The sequence below is a fragment of the Schistocerca nitens genome, chromosome 1 (assembly GCF_023898315.1).
Source record: "Schistocerca nitens isolate TAMUIC-IGC-003100 chromosome 1, iqSchNite1.1, whole genome shotgun sequence".
Lineage (NCBI taxonomy): Eukaryota > Metazoa > Arthropoda > Insecta > Orthoptera > Acrididae > Schistocerca > Schistocerca nitens.
The window spans coordinates 37,620,751-37,636,401 of NC_064614.1; the positions used below are offsets into that span (position 1 = coordinate 37,620,751).

Below are 15,651 nucleotides of genomic sequence, written 5' to 3' on the forward strand. Positions count from 1 at the left end.
TTATGGTATTGAATCATGGACTGTGGAAAAACTAGAAAGAAAGAGAATAGAAGTGTTTGACATGTGGTCCTATAGAAGCATTCTGAAATTTAGGCACACTGATAAGATAAAGATTGAGTAGAGTCTTTGCAGGACTGGCAAAGAAAGGATCATATGGAAAACATTGACAAGAAAATGAGACAGGATGACAGGACATCATAGGGCATCAAGGAATAACTTGCCTGGTACTGGAGGAAGCTGTGGTGGGTAAAAACTGAAGAGAAAGATAAGATTGAAATATATCCAACAAATAACTGAGGACATAATGTGCAAATGTTACTCTGAGATGAAGAGGTTAGCAAAAGAGAGGCATCAAACTAGTCAGCCCCCCCCCCCCCCCCTTCTCTCTCTCTCTCTCTCTCTCTCTCTCTCTCTCTCTCTCTCAAATGAAATAATGTCTTAAATATTTGATGTTGAGCATCTAAAACACTGTCTGAAACATGTGTTGCAAATATAATTAGTAAAGGAGAAATAAATTAAAGCATCAGGCTTGATCCTGAATTTTTACTGAACATAGTAAAGCAATAATAATTTTCCTTGCAATATTATAAAAAAAAATAGTTGTTACACACCACATAGAGGATAAAGAACAGAAATACTGTCAAAAACAATATTTCAGCCAAGAAGACCTTTGTCAAAACACACACACACTCTGGCAGCTGAAGCCAGACTTGAGACTATTTTAGCCACTTAGTAATACAGATTAGCATCTATGAAATTTCTGTAAGGTATACTAATTATTAACTGCAATTATTTCTAATTTACTAAGATTGTTAATTTCAGGAATTATTTCTAGATTACTTTTTACAATGCATAATACCATAAATCTGAAACAATGTATATTAATAGGGAAGCAGGTAGTTTGAAAAAAAGTCACTGTTCTTCCTCTTGTGTTATTCATATGCAGTTTTGATCTGCTACTTTGTACTCCTTATGAAATAGATACCTTGTAAAAGACAGTCTGTGATAACTATTGGTTTCCAGCACCAATTTAAAGGGCCCATATGTGGTCAATTTAAAGATAGATATAGAGTGCACACTAAGAAACCAGGAACTGTTCTGTTTTTCTTGTAGAATACTGCTATACAACTGCGGGAAACTTTGAAACAATTGCTCATATGGAATTACTTATTATCTCACAAAAATCTACTAAGAATATTTGTTCTGACATAGGAGCAACTTATAAGTTTCCAAATGTGTAAAGAGTGTATGTTTTTCAAATTTCTTTTATCGTTCTTTCCATTCCCAGGTCACACAAATAGCATCATTACCGATTTTAATTGTTTTGAAAGGCATCATCTGATGATTTGAATCTGTTACATAGTAACCAACCAAAAGTATTTGGAAAAAGTGCTGTAAGCATCCTTTCAATGAGTTATTCTATAACACACTCACCCATATAATGACAACTTCCTAATTAGTTGAAACAAATATTGATACTATTTATGTGATGAGAGGCTGTAAAGACACAGTAAAAGAATTTTGTTTACAGAAAGTTCACTGTGCAATCTCTTTCGCAATTTGATCAGTCTAAATATTTTCAGTTTGCACATCTCTCAGTTTTGTTCAGTATACAATAGCCTATTCATAACTTTTTCTTGGTTCATTTAGTCCTGACAGGGAAGCACAACAGAGCAACAGGTTAACAAAAGTCAATGTGGGTAGCTGTCTTGCAGCAGTGCAAGTTTCATCAAGTATGTCACAAGATTCTCATAAAAGCATGTTGTTGTTGTGGTCGTCAGTCCTGAGACTGGTTTGATGCAGCTCTCCATGCTACTCTATCCTGTGCAAGCTGCTTCATCTCCCAGTACCTACTGCAACCTACATCCTTTTGAATCTGCTTAGTATATTCATCTCTTGGTCTCCCTCTATGATTTTTACCTTCCACGCTGCCCTCCAATACTAAATTGGTGACCCCTTGATGCCTCAGAACATGTCCTACCAACCAATCCCTTCTTCTAGTCAAGTTGTGCCACAAACTTCTCTTCCCCCCAATCCTATTCAATACCTCCTCGTTAGTTATGTGATCTACCCATTTAATCTTCAGCATTCTTCTGTAGCACCACATTTTGAAAGCTTCTATTCTCTTCTTGTCCAAACTATTTATCGTCCATGTTTCACTTCCATAGATGGCCATACTCCATACAGATACTTTCAGAAAGGACTTCCTGACACTTAAATCTATATTCGATGTTAACAAATTTCTCTTCTTCAGAAACACTTTCCTTGCCATAGCCAGTCTACATTTTATATCCTCTCTACTTCGACCATCATCAGTTATTTTGCTCCCCAAATAGCAAAACTCATTTACTACTTTACGTGTCTCATTTCCTAATCTAATTCCCTCAGCATCACCCGACTTAATTCGACTATATTCCATTATCCTCATTTTGCTTCTGTTGATGTTCATCTTATATCCTCCTTTCAAGACACTGTCCATTCCGTTCAACTGCTCTTCCAAGTCCTTTGCTGTCTCTGACAGAATTACAATGTCATCGGCAAACCTCAAAGTTATTATTACTTCTCCATGGATTTTAATACCTACTCCAAGTTTTTCTTTTGTTACTTTCACTGCTTGCTCAATATAAAGATTGAATAACATCGGGGAGAGGCTACAACCCTGTCTCACTCCCTTCCCAACCACTGCTTCCCTTTCCTACCCCTCGACTATTATAACTGCCATCTGGTTTCTGTACAAATTGTAAATAGCCTTTCGCTCCCTGTATTTTACTCCTGCCACCTTCAGAATTTGAAAGCGCGTATTCCAGTTAACATTGTCAAGTGCTTTCTCTAAGTCTACAAATGCTAGAAATGTAGGTTTGCCTTTCCTTAATCTAGCTTCTAAGATAAGTTGTAGGATCAGTATTGCCTCACGTGTTCCAATATTTCTACGGAATCCAAACTGATCTTCCCCGAGGTAGGCTTCTACTAGTTTTTCCATTCGTCTGTAAAGAATTCGCATTAGTATTTTGCAGCTGTGACTTATTAAACTGATAGTTCGGTAATTTTCACATCTGTCAACACCTGATTTCTTTGGGATTGGAATTATTATATTCTTCTTGAAGTCTGAGGGTATTTCGCCTGTCTCGTACATCTTGCTCACCAGATGGTAGAGTTTCGTCAGGACTGGCTCTCCCAAAGCCGTCAGTAGTTCTAATGGAATGTTGTCTACTCCTGGGGCCTTGTTTTGACCCATATCTTTCAGTGCTCTGTCAAACTCACACGCAGTATCGTATCTCCCATTTCATCTTCATCTACATCCTCTTCTATTTCCTTAGTATTGTCGTCAAGTACATCGCCCTTGTATAGACCCTCTATATACTCCTTCCACCTTTCTGCCTTCCGTTCCTTGCTTAGAACTGGATTTCCATCTGAGCTCTTGATATTCATACAAGTGGTTCTCTTTTCTCCAAAGGTCTCTCTAATTTTCCTGTAGGCAGTATCTATCTTACCCCTAGTGAGATAAGCTTCTACAACCTTACATTTGTCCTCTAGCCATCCCTGCTTAGCCATTTTGCACTTCCTGTTGATCTCATTTCTGAGGGCTTTGCATTCCTTTTTTTTTCCTGCTTCATTTACCGCATTTTTATATTTTCTCCTCTCATCAATTAAATTCAATATTTCTTCTGTTACCCAAGGAGTTCTACTAGCCCTTGTCTTTTTACCTACTTGATCCTCTGCTGCCTTCACTACTTCATCCACCAAAGCTACCCATTCTTTTACTGTATTTCTTTCCCCCATTCCTGTCAATTGTTCCATTATGCTCTCCCTGAAACTCTGTATAACCTCTGGTTTAGTCATTGTATCCAGGTCCCATCTCCTTAAATTCCCGCCTTTTTGCAGTTTCTTCAGTTTTAATCTACAGTTCATAACCAATAGATTGTGGTCAGAGTCCACATCTGCCCCTGGAAATGTCTTACAATTTAAAACCTGGTTCCTAAATCTCTGTCTTACCATTATATAATCTATCTGAAACCTGTCAGTATCTCCAGGGTTCTTCCATGTTTACAACCTTCTTTCATGATTCTTGAGCCAAGTGTCAGCTATGATTAAGTTGTGCTCTGTGCAAAATTGTACCAAGCGGCTTCCTCTTTCATTCCTTAGCGCCAATCCATATTCACCTACTACGTTTCCTTCTCTCCCTTTTCCTACTACCGAATTCCAGTCACCCATCACTATTAAATTTTCATCTCCCTTCACTATCTGAATAATTTCTTTGATTTCATCATACATTTCTTCAATTTCTTCGTCATCTGCAGAGCTAGTTGGCATTTAAATTTGTACTACTGTAGCAGGGGTGGGCTTCATGTCTATCTTGGCCACAATAATGCGTTCACTATGCTGTTTGTAGTAGCTTACCCGCACTCCTATTTTCCTATTCATTATTAAAGCTACTCCTGCATTACCCCTATTTGATTTTGTATTTACGATCCTGTATTCACCTGACCAAAAGTCTTGTTCCTCCTGCCACCGAACTTCACTAATTCCCACTATATCTAACTTTAACCTATCCATTTTCCTTTTTAAATTTTCTAACCTACCTGCCAGATTATGTGATCTGACATTCCACGCTCCGATCCGTAGAACGCCAGTTTTCTTTCTCCTGATAACGACGTCCTCTTGAGTAGTCCCCACCCGGAGATCTGATGGGGGACTATTTTACCTCCGGAATATTTTACCCAAGAGGCTGCCATCATCATTTACCCATTCAGTAAAGCTGCATGCCCTCGGGAAAAATTACAGCTGTAGTTTCCCCTTGCTTTGAGCCGTTCATAAAAGCATAGTGAGAAATAATTATAGTATATTGCTTCATATCATCAGGCAATAAAAAGACAAAATAGATGGGCTTCTTGTTTGTTTAGAAGACTTAGAAACTGAGGGTGGAATAGATGTACTCTGCCTGTCTCAACATCATAGAGTCACAGATATGGAAATGATAAATGTAGGTGGATATAAGTTTTTAGCACATGTAACTAGAGACAGTATGTAGAGAGGAGGGGTTACCATATATGTTAAAATCTATGATAGTGTGAAATTTTTTTTTTATTTTTTTTACAAGAAAACTAATTTCATATATAATCCTGAATCTCGCATAGGTTAAAATTATCTCAGCTGTTTCATTAAAAGAATTCATGTAATTTTGTATAAGATGTATTATATTTCAGGCTAAAGTGTAGAAAAAAGATATTAATGTGTTATAATCGATATGTACTAACAGTTAAAATTACTCCTCTTTTAAGAATAATTTAAATTAAAAAATTTGTGGCATACTTAAAATTCATATTATTAATTGCACAATCTAACACTAATTGTTAAATTCATTTCTGGATTAATTTATGAAATAATGATATATTTTAGCAATAATCCATCTTTTGTTTTGTAAACTCTTTTGCTTTGTAAACTCTTTGAAATAATGTGAGTACCGTAGAATGTAAGGAATGGTGGGCATGCCTCTGATGGAAACGAGACGTATTTTGCTAAATGTGCCAACAACAATGTAATTATTGGTTTTTTGAACATGAAAATTGTAAAGTCAGTGTGGTTTAGAAGAATAGGATAAAATAAAAAGAAACTCATAGAAACAGGCAACTTTTCAACAGTTATTTCTTCATCATAAACCCAAGAAATCGCAAGTTTCAGCAGCAAGAAAGTACTCCTAGACAAGACTTTGAGTCATCGACAACAACAATGAGATAATGTAGATAAGTAAAAAGGTTCTTATTTTGTAATCTTACTCCTCTCAAAGCTTTCACAATCTGTGCAAGGAATGTAACCTTAATTGTGATGTGTGGGAGGGTAAGATTACAAGCAACATACAGAAGAATCTGCATGTGCACTTAAACTACATAATGGTTGGTTGGTTGGTTGGTTTTGGGGAAGGAGACCAGACAGCGTGGTCATCGGTCTCATCGGATTAGGAAAGGATGGGGAAGGAAGTCGGCCGTGCCCTTTCAGAGGAACCATCCCGGCATTTGCCTGGAGTGATTTAGGGAAATCACGGAAAACCTAAATCAGGATGGCCGGACGCGGGATTGAACCGACGTCCTCCCGAATGCGAGTCCAGTGTCTAACCACTGCGCCACCTCGCTCGGTACATAATGGTACTTTTATAATTGTAGCCAAGTATAGATCCCCACTGAGAAATTTTCAGCTATTTTTGAAAACTTGGATTCTTTGTAGTGCTAACTGTCAGAAAGAGGGAAGGAAATTATTGTTTGTGGGTATTTCAATGTAGATTTCTGAAAGAGTCTGAAAGCTTGTCCTTGAAGTACTACTTGGTTCTTTCAATTTGACATCATTTACTGATTTTCCTACTCAGGTGGTACAGGAAAGTAGCACACTGATTCATTTTTTTATAGACCAAGATAAATTAAATCAAATAAAAACTTTTACTGTTAAGAATGACCTGTCTCATCATGATGCACAGCTAGTGACAGTATATGACACAGCTCCGTACAGTAAAGCAAAACAATTCTCCCAAATAGTGCATTCAACTAATGATTTAACAATTGAAAATTTTAGGGAAAGTTTGCAACAGTTAGACTGGGGTGAGGTGTACGAGGAACCTGATTCTAATTTAAAATTTAACCTATTTCATTATACCTTTGTGTGGACATTTTCAAACAGTTTCCCTAAGAAAACAGTGACATATAACTGTAAGAGCCATCTAAGAACCTATAGCTAACTAAAGGGATAAAAACATCTTGTAAACAGAAAAGGGTCATATATCTTACAGCTTGGAGGAGTAATGATCCAGAAACAGTGAAACATTATAAAAACACTGCAATGTATTATGAAAAGTTATTAAAAAGTCCAGAAGTATGTGCATTATGTCTGACATTAACACATCTGATAATAAAAGTAAAACAATTTGGAATGTTGTTAAAAGGGAAACATGGCAACTGAGAGTACTGGAAGACTATATTTCTATTGAATCAAATGAAATAAGAAGTAAGATGTAGAAAACATTTTTAATAATAATTTTATAAGTGTTGTATAGAAAATATGATTCAGATATCCATCAGAAAATGCAAGGCACTATATGGAAGAGGCAATGCCTATGCAATTTGATACAGTTGAAATTCAAGCCACCTCTCCTACAGAAATTAGCAAAATAATAAATTCACTCAGAAATAAAAGCTCATATGGAATTGATGGTATTTCCAACAGAGTACCAAAAGCTTGTTCCCAACAGATAAGTAGAATTCTCAGCCACATGTCTAGTAGTTCACTAAAACAGGGCAGTTTTCCAGATAGACTGAAATATGCTGTTTTTAAACCATTGCATAAAAAAGGGGACAGGTCTGATGCTAACAACTACTGCCCGATCTCACATCTGACAGCTTTATCTAAAATTCTTGAAGAAGTAATCTATTTAAGAGTAGCACGACATATTTCTAAAAATGAATTACTAACAAAATGTCAATTTGGTTTTCAGAAAGGCTTTTCAACAGAAAATGCTATATATGCTTTCACTGGTCAAATATTAAATGCATTGAACAGCTGATCATCACCCAGTGGGATATTTTGTGATCTCTCAAAGGCTTTTGAGAGATCACAATGTATGAATCATGAAATTCTTCTAGATAAGCTTAAGTATTGTGGTATGAGTGGGACAGTGTACAAATAGTTTAATTCACATTTAACTGGATGAATGCAGAAGGTTGAAATTAACAGTACAGATAGCCTACAAAAAGCAGCAGAGCCCTCGAACTGGGGAGGTATCAAGAATGGTGTCCCACAGGATTCAGTGTTGGGTCCCTTATTGGTTTTAATATATATATTAATGACTTGCTGCTCTATATTCACGATGATGCAAAGCTAGTTCTTTTGCTGATGATACAAGTATAGTAATTACACCCAACAAACAAGAATCAGTTGCGAAAATTGTAAATAATATCTTTCAGAAAATTATTAAGTGGTTCTCTGCAGATGGACTGCAACTAAATTTTGAGAAAACACAGTATATACACTTCTGTTCAGTGAAAGGCACAACATCAGTGATAAATATAAACTACAAACAGAAGTCTGTTGCTAAGGCAGAATATTCAAAATTTCTGGGTGTGTGCACTGATGAGAAATTGAAGTGGAAGAAACACATCTACGATGTGCTGGAACAGTTAGGTTCAGCTACTTATTCTATTAGGGTTATTGCAAATTAGCCTACTATGCCTATTTCCATTCACTGATTTCATACGGGATCATATTTTGGGTTAATTCATCATTAAGAGAAAGCATTCATTTTGCATAAACATTTAATCAGAATAATAGCTGGAGCCAACCCAAGATCACCTTGCAGACATTTATTTAAGGAACTTGGAATATTCACAGTACCTTTTCAATACTTACAATCAGTTACAAAATTTGTTATTAAATCCCATCCCAGTTCAAAAATAGCAGTGAAGCGCATAGCTACAACACTTAAAGAAAGGATGATCTTCTCTATGCTGGGTTAAATCTGACTTTGGCACAGAAAAGGGTGAATTATGCTAGTACAATAATCTTTGGTTGTTTGCCAAATAGCATTTAAAGTCTGACACGTAGCCAACCAACATTAAAAGAATTTCTGAATGACAACTCCTTCTACTCAATAGATGAATTTTTGGATATGAAATAGTAACTGTAAAAAAAGAAAGAAAATATTTTGTGCAAAGAAAATTCATGTTAAAGTGACATGTTCCACATCATTACAAAATGTCATATTCATGATCAATGGAACAAGTATTAGTGTATGTATATATGCAGAAGAACATGAAAACAGATTGAAGATTGTATAGCTGCAGTGTAATAGCAAAGTCAAAAAAGATCTAAAATGCATTTCCTGTTGCATTTAACTTACCTCAAAATCTGCTGATGTTACAGCTAAGTGGACTGCTCTGATTCGACACTCCTGTGGGATGTCCAGAAAGTTGCTTCCTGCAGCCCATAGCAATCTTACTACCTGTTTGAAGAATAATGTCTTATCTTAGCTTCATTTCGCTATATTACAATAAATGTCAGATCAAATTACATTCCCAAGCAAATTTTTCATTGTTTTTAACAGTGAGGATAATATTTATAGGTAAGGACAGTGTCAAAGGAAAAAAAATACAAAATGGAATATATTGTAATGCATGATGTGTATGGGAAATATTTACACGAAATGCACTATGTACATCCCTTCACCAACTCTGTTCCATGAACTCCAACATAAATGAGATTCTTCATGGACGTGGTACAAGTCTAGTTACACATTAACAGGCAAAAGCAGATACTGTAAAAAGAATACTAAGAACACATTATGACAGTTACTAGTCTACTTATATTGATAAGTTTGTTAATCACTTCTGGACTACTTCATATATGTATACTGAAAATTCCTGTCTCATAATTAGCAGTACAATTAAAATATTTCAAATAAGCAAAAAATTCATGATGAACTAGTATGACTCCCACAAATTACACAGTTCAGGAAAGAACAGAAGTTCATTGTGTCATAACATACAACTTAAAATCATTGATTTGGTGTACAAGAGACTTAACAAAACACAATTTGTTTACAGTTAAAATATCATTAACATAGTATACTGTACTGAGTACATACTTGACACACAACATGATATTTAAAAAAAAAAAAAAATTATAACATCTTATATACATGTTCCCTTATGCTCAAATATTCAGATCCCCCCCCCCCCCCCAAGAACTCTTCAATTGAATAGTAAAACCACACACACACAGGGAGAGGGGGGAGGGGGGGAGGGAGGAGAGAGTGGGGGGGCAGCTACCTCTGGCCAGAAAGCTACACAATCGAACTGAATGGGAGTGACAATCCAGAACAGCACAGGGAAGGGAAATGGGGAGGGATAACAGGATACAGGTGAGGAAAAAGGAGTCGATGCTGTCTGACGAAGCATGCAAGGACTAGATAGGGCAGGACTGGGCTGACAGGTGCAGCATAGACAGGCTGTGGATGATTGAAAGGAAGAGGAAAAAGCAGCCAAACCACTGCCTACATCAAGGCTTTGATTATCTGTCGTCATACCCTGAAATTAGATACCCAGGTGCAAAAGCTGCTCAATCCACACCCCTCCCCCAGCATTTCCTATTCCAGTCCTTTCACTGGATTATCCTATCCCACCAGAGACCAGGCCACCTGTGAAAGCAGCCATGTTATATACCTACCTCTCTGCCGCAATCATTGTTCAGCTTTTTATATGGGTATGATTACCAACCAATTGTCCATGAGGATAAATGACCACCATCAAACTGTGGCCAAGAGAAAAGTGGACCACACTGTAGCACAAGACGCAGCTATATGTAACATATTTGATTTCAACAGCTGCTTCACAACCCGGGCCATGTGGATCCTTCCCTCCATCACCGGCTTCTCTGAACTGCACAGTTGGGAGTTATTCTTGCAACACATTCTGCACTCCCAAAATCATCTTGGCCTCAACCTGCAGTAACCTACTGTCCTCACATCCTTCACCCAGCTTTTTCTGCCTCCTCCTCCTGTCCACTCCTCACAATTTGCCTCTCCTCACCCTCATTGCATGCTGCTTTTTGCCAGCGCATCTGCAGGTCTTTTCACCTTCTCTGCTCCACTTGTATCTGTTTCCCACTTTTCCCTTCCCCTCCTCTCCCTCCCACACAACCACCTGACACTGCTCCTGCCAATTCTGTTCTGCCACCTTTAGCCCCTGCATGCTCTGCCATACAATGCCAGTTCCTCTTTCCCCAACTGTACCCTGGTATCCCTCCTCCTTCTGCATCCTGCTCCTGACTGATGCTCCCATGCAGCATCTGCAGTCTGGCCAGAGGTAATCCTCATGTGTGTGAGAGATGTGCTTGCTTGTGTGAATGTGTGTACATTTCTATTTTCTAAAGAATTCGTTGGCGTCTTTTTGTGATGCCCATCTGCAACTCAATGTGTTATCTTTACAGTGAGTAGAAATCTATCCCTTTCATGATATTGTAGATGTTCCAACCTGGACTTTCCATTGTTTGATTTTGTCTAACAGCTTTTCTTCCATCCCATAACCCAGTGATGTTTTTCTTTGTTATTCTTCTCTAAAGCATTACTGTAACCAGTGTCTGCTCTTTCTTTTCTTTCTGTTTTCTAATTCCCTTCCAAACTGCACACACTCTGGTCCACACTGTATCAACAGTATTGCCTGCACCAAAACATGGCTTAGTAACTGCACGAATTGTTATGCAGCATCTCATGCCCCAAATTCTTCCTGCCAATAATTACAAGTTAAATTATTCCTATTCGGCACATTTCCTGTCTCCCCCTCTTTTATTTTTGTGTGTTGTTTTCCACGCCTACCTATGTCACATGAACTCATGAATCTAATCAATCTCAACTACCTCTCATCCCTTATCCAAATAGTCGCTTTCTCCTATATGTTTTTTCCTGTTACCCAGCTCCTCCCACACCCACTTAACACCTGCATTTTTCCATTACTACATTATTTCCCATTTCCCCAGCACCAACCCTGCCGCAATGCATCCCTCTTCCATTTCTCTGCTCCAGTTCAGAAAAAGTATCTCTTTCCCTTTAAAACACCAGTTCCACATCCTTTTCCTTAAATACTTCTTAAACCATGGAATGCCCCTCAATGGCCAAACCACAAAAATTCCTTTCTCTGGATCCCATCCTTCACTTTTCAGATTCCACCAGTTCCTGTTCCTCAAAACATAATTCTGGAGGGAGAGAGAGAGAGAGAGAGAGAGAGAGAGAGAGAGAGAGAGAGAAGGCAGGCAGGCACTTCCATGGCACAGACATTCCAGAACCGACTCTGCTCTCTCTGCAAAATACTTCTGCTGTGCAATCCCCACTACATACATCACATCTTCGAAATTTAATCCTTTTCTCTGTAGCTCCTAGAGTAGCATTCCAGGCACCACCTTTGTATATTATCCAACCTGCTAATATCCTACTTCTGCCTTGGGGCACTGCTAGCCAACCCCTATCTTACTCACAGTGTTCCTCCTCATCAACACTTCACAGCTGACCTTTTTAACTTGCCACATCTCCAGAAACTCCATTCCAGCCTCTACATAATCCAGAGTTGAAACAATCCCAGAATACTGTTGTTAAACATTCTGCCATAATAGTCAGCCCCACAGAAATTTTGAGCCTGACCAAAGGCCTTACCTTCAGCCCTACATCCAAATTTAACCAAGTTGGACTTGTCAAAGACCTACTCTCATTCTGCCAGTCCCTGCAGTGATAATACTTCTTTGTCACTAAATCTTCCAACCAAAACCAACCTATCTCAGTACTGAACCCTGCTTCTCCCAGTTCACACCATCATTCAACAGTGATCCTCCTACCCTCCACCTAACCACCCTGTAGTCACCTTCCAGGAAATCCTTACCTCCAACTTGGTCTCACCATCCTTCCTCCAGGCCCTTCCTAAGAACACCAACCTTTAAACAGAAGAAAGTACAACCATACACAACCTCAAAACTAAGCCTTACCTTATCATCCTATCTGGTAAAAATGGTTCCACCACTGTTGTAATGAACTGGAGTGACTACCTGGTGGAATGCCTCCACCAATTGTCTGACACTTCCACGTACAAACTCTGTGAGAGTGGTCCCATGCCAGAAGGCCAGTATAACTTCCAATCCCTGCTTAAAGCCTTAGGCCCTTCCCAGAACATCTCCTCTGAATCTATTTCCCTCCTCACTCCTATGATGCCCAGCACACCTATCTTCTACATGCTCCCAAAAATCTACAAACCCGACAATCTTGGATGCCCATGGTAGCTGAATATTGTGCTCCCACTGAGAGAATTTTGGCCCTCATTGACCACCTCCTCCAAACGGTTTCCCGAAATCTAGTCTCCCACAACAAAGATACTAAGAACTTGCTTCACTGACTCTCCACCATCTCCAACCCTGTATCCCCTGGATCCCTACTCATCAGTATAAATGCCATACCCATTTCTATTGCTATTGAACAATACCTCTTCCAGGGTCCTTCAAATTCCAAAACCCACAGCCTCATTCCACATACACTTTGCTAACAACATCCTAACTTTCAATTACTTCTCCCTTTGAAGGAATATATAGAACCAAAACCTGTGGCACAGCCATGGGCACTTGTATGGCTCCCTCCTATGCCAACCTCTTTATGGGCTGTATAAAGGAAACTGTCCTAGCCTCCAAGTCCTCAAACCACTCATCTGGTTCAGGTTCACTGATGTTATCTGCATGCTCTGGGCCCAGGGACAAGACAACCTATCCTCAGAACCTCTACAACTTCTCTTCCATCCACTTCACTTGATCCTCCTCAATCCAGTGTGCTGCCTTCCTGGACGTTGACATACTCCTCTCTGATGTCTCCATCTACACCTCTGTCCACATTAAACCCACCAAACACCAACACTACCTAGATATCAACAGCTCTCATCCCTCCCACACTAAAGAATCCCTCCCACGCAGTTTGTCCACCCAGAGACAGCATATCTGCAGCAATGAGAGCTCCCTTGCTCAGTATGCTGAAGGTCTTACTAAGGTCTCCACTGACAGACACTATCCCTCAGACCCAGTTTGCAAACAGATTTCCTATGCCATATCCTCATAAATCCACAGTCCTCCCACCACCATCAAGAACCAACTACAGGAAGCTTCCCCTTCATCACCAAATACCGCCCCGGCCTGAAATTACTGAACCAGATCCTTTGCCAGGGTCTGATTATTTGTCTTTATACCCTGAAATTAGAGACATACTAACCAAGATCCTTCCCACCCCTCCCAAAGTGGTGTAGTGGTGTTCCATTGCCCACCTAATCTCCACAACATCCTAGTCCATCCATATGCCACTCCCAAACCCATCCACTTGCCAATGGGTTCATATCCCTGTGGAAGATGCAGATGCAAGACTTGCCCAATCCACCCACCCAGGACTCCTATTCCAGTCCTTTCGCTGGCTTATCCTATTCCATCAGAGGCTGGGCCACCTGTGAAAGCGGCCATGATATATGCCAGCACTGCTGCAATCATTGTTTAGCTTTTTATATTGGTACGACTACTGACCAGCTGGCCATATGGATGAATGTCCACTGCCAAACTGTGGCCAAGAGCAAAGCAGACCACCCTGCAGCACAACATGCAGGTGTACAAAGCATACTTGATTTCAGTGGGTGTTTCACAACCCAGGCCATCTGGATCCTCCACTCCATCACCAGTTTTTCTGTACTGCACAGAAGGGAGTTACCTTTACAATCAAATTCCCCATTCCCAAAATCATCCCGACCTCAACCTAAAGTAACCTACTGTCCCCACACCCTCCATCCAACTGTTTCCACCCTGTCTCTTCTGTCACCTCCTCACAATTCATCTTCCTCACCCTCACTCTGCACTGCCCTTGGCCGGCACATCCACTAGTGAACGTTAGTGTAAAGTGCAGAGACTTGTGCAATAGCGCTTGAGAATTTTGTACTAGTTATACAATTTGAAATCCAAAGTTATAATTTTACTTCATAATATATCTTTAGTGATATGAGATTTAAGACAGGAAATGTTTAAATATGATCAGTTGAAATTTTGCTGAATTGAACAATTCTATTCAAAACAATCAATTACATGAAATATGATGGTCATATAGAGTGGAATATGAACCACATTCCAGGTTTTACAATGAATTACTTCTGATCCTACAGAGAACCTCATTGAGCTTCAGTTCAGTGCTCCTCATTACACATGGAGGAGACTGAACACTTTGGTATATTATGCTCTAATGCTGGGTATTACTAAGAACATCTTGGTCCACCTGCCTACAATAGGAGGTTGCCAAGTACAATCTAATATGGATTTTGAGTATTGTAGTATCCGATACTAATGCTTGTTTCACAATGCATTGACAGTATTGAGAAAGAGCTATGTCTCCATTGCACTCAGGAGAACCTGGAGGCTCTAATGGCTGATATAATTATTCAGAAACAAGAGCAATTCAGCTAACTTCCAGTAGATAATTTTTTTGATTGAAATAGATTTACCTCATACAGACAATCCTGCGAATTAACTTGTTCTTTCTTTGTACTATTAATATTCTGTCTGATCCAGTTGAATGTGATACAAAATTATTTATGATAATCTTACATATTTAATTGAAAACATAGTTTAAATTTCATTGTGATGTATGTGTACACTTCATTTTGGAGATTTAAGCAGGAATCTGATCTCATGTCATATGTAAATTGCTAACCCATCTAATTGATTGTAAAATGAGTACTGTTACGTGGATCTGTTAGAAGAGGTTTTGTTCAACTTTTAGTTGCACAAATCCTTTTGGGGGTTGTTGAGACATAACAGTCCATTGAAACCCATTTATAACACATATTTTTCGATCATATTTGAAATAAACAGGAATCACTGATGTAAACAAAAGATAGTGATATAGGTAAACCTATACTTATAAAATTGTTACAATGAAACTAGTTACTTAATTATAATTGTATTGAAGTATATAAGTCCTGTAATTGGTAGGAATATTTAGGATTAACGTAATTAGGTGAAATCTGGACCAAATGATTGAGTATATTGGTCGAAGTCTTTTCTTTGAAACTGAGATGGATTTGTATTAAAACAGTACCTAAATTAAAGTCTGTGGTATTT

The 15,651-nt window shown here is 38.7% G+C and overlaps 1 protein-coding gene across 5 annotated transcripts in view; it reads right to left on the reverse strand.

Moving 5' to 3' along the window:
• The window catches only part of LOC126240775 (serine/threonine-protein phosphatase 6 regulatory ankyrin repeat subunit C-like), an 881,520-nt gene that overhangs the window by 11,331 nt on the left and 854,538 nt on the right, over positions 1-15,651 (reverse strand). For all 5 annotated transcript variants that reach the window (XM_049947953.1, XM_049947951.1, XM_049947950.1 and 2 more), the window contains one exon: positions 8,879-8,980. In XM_049947953.1, coding sequence (XP_049803910.1) covers positions 8,879-8,980 — 102 coding nt within the window. The remainder of the gene's footprint in view (positions 1-8,878; positions 8,981-15,651) is intronic.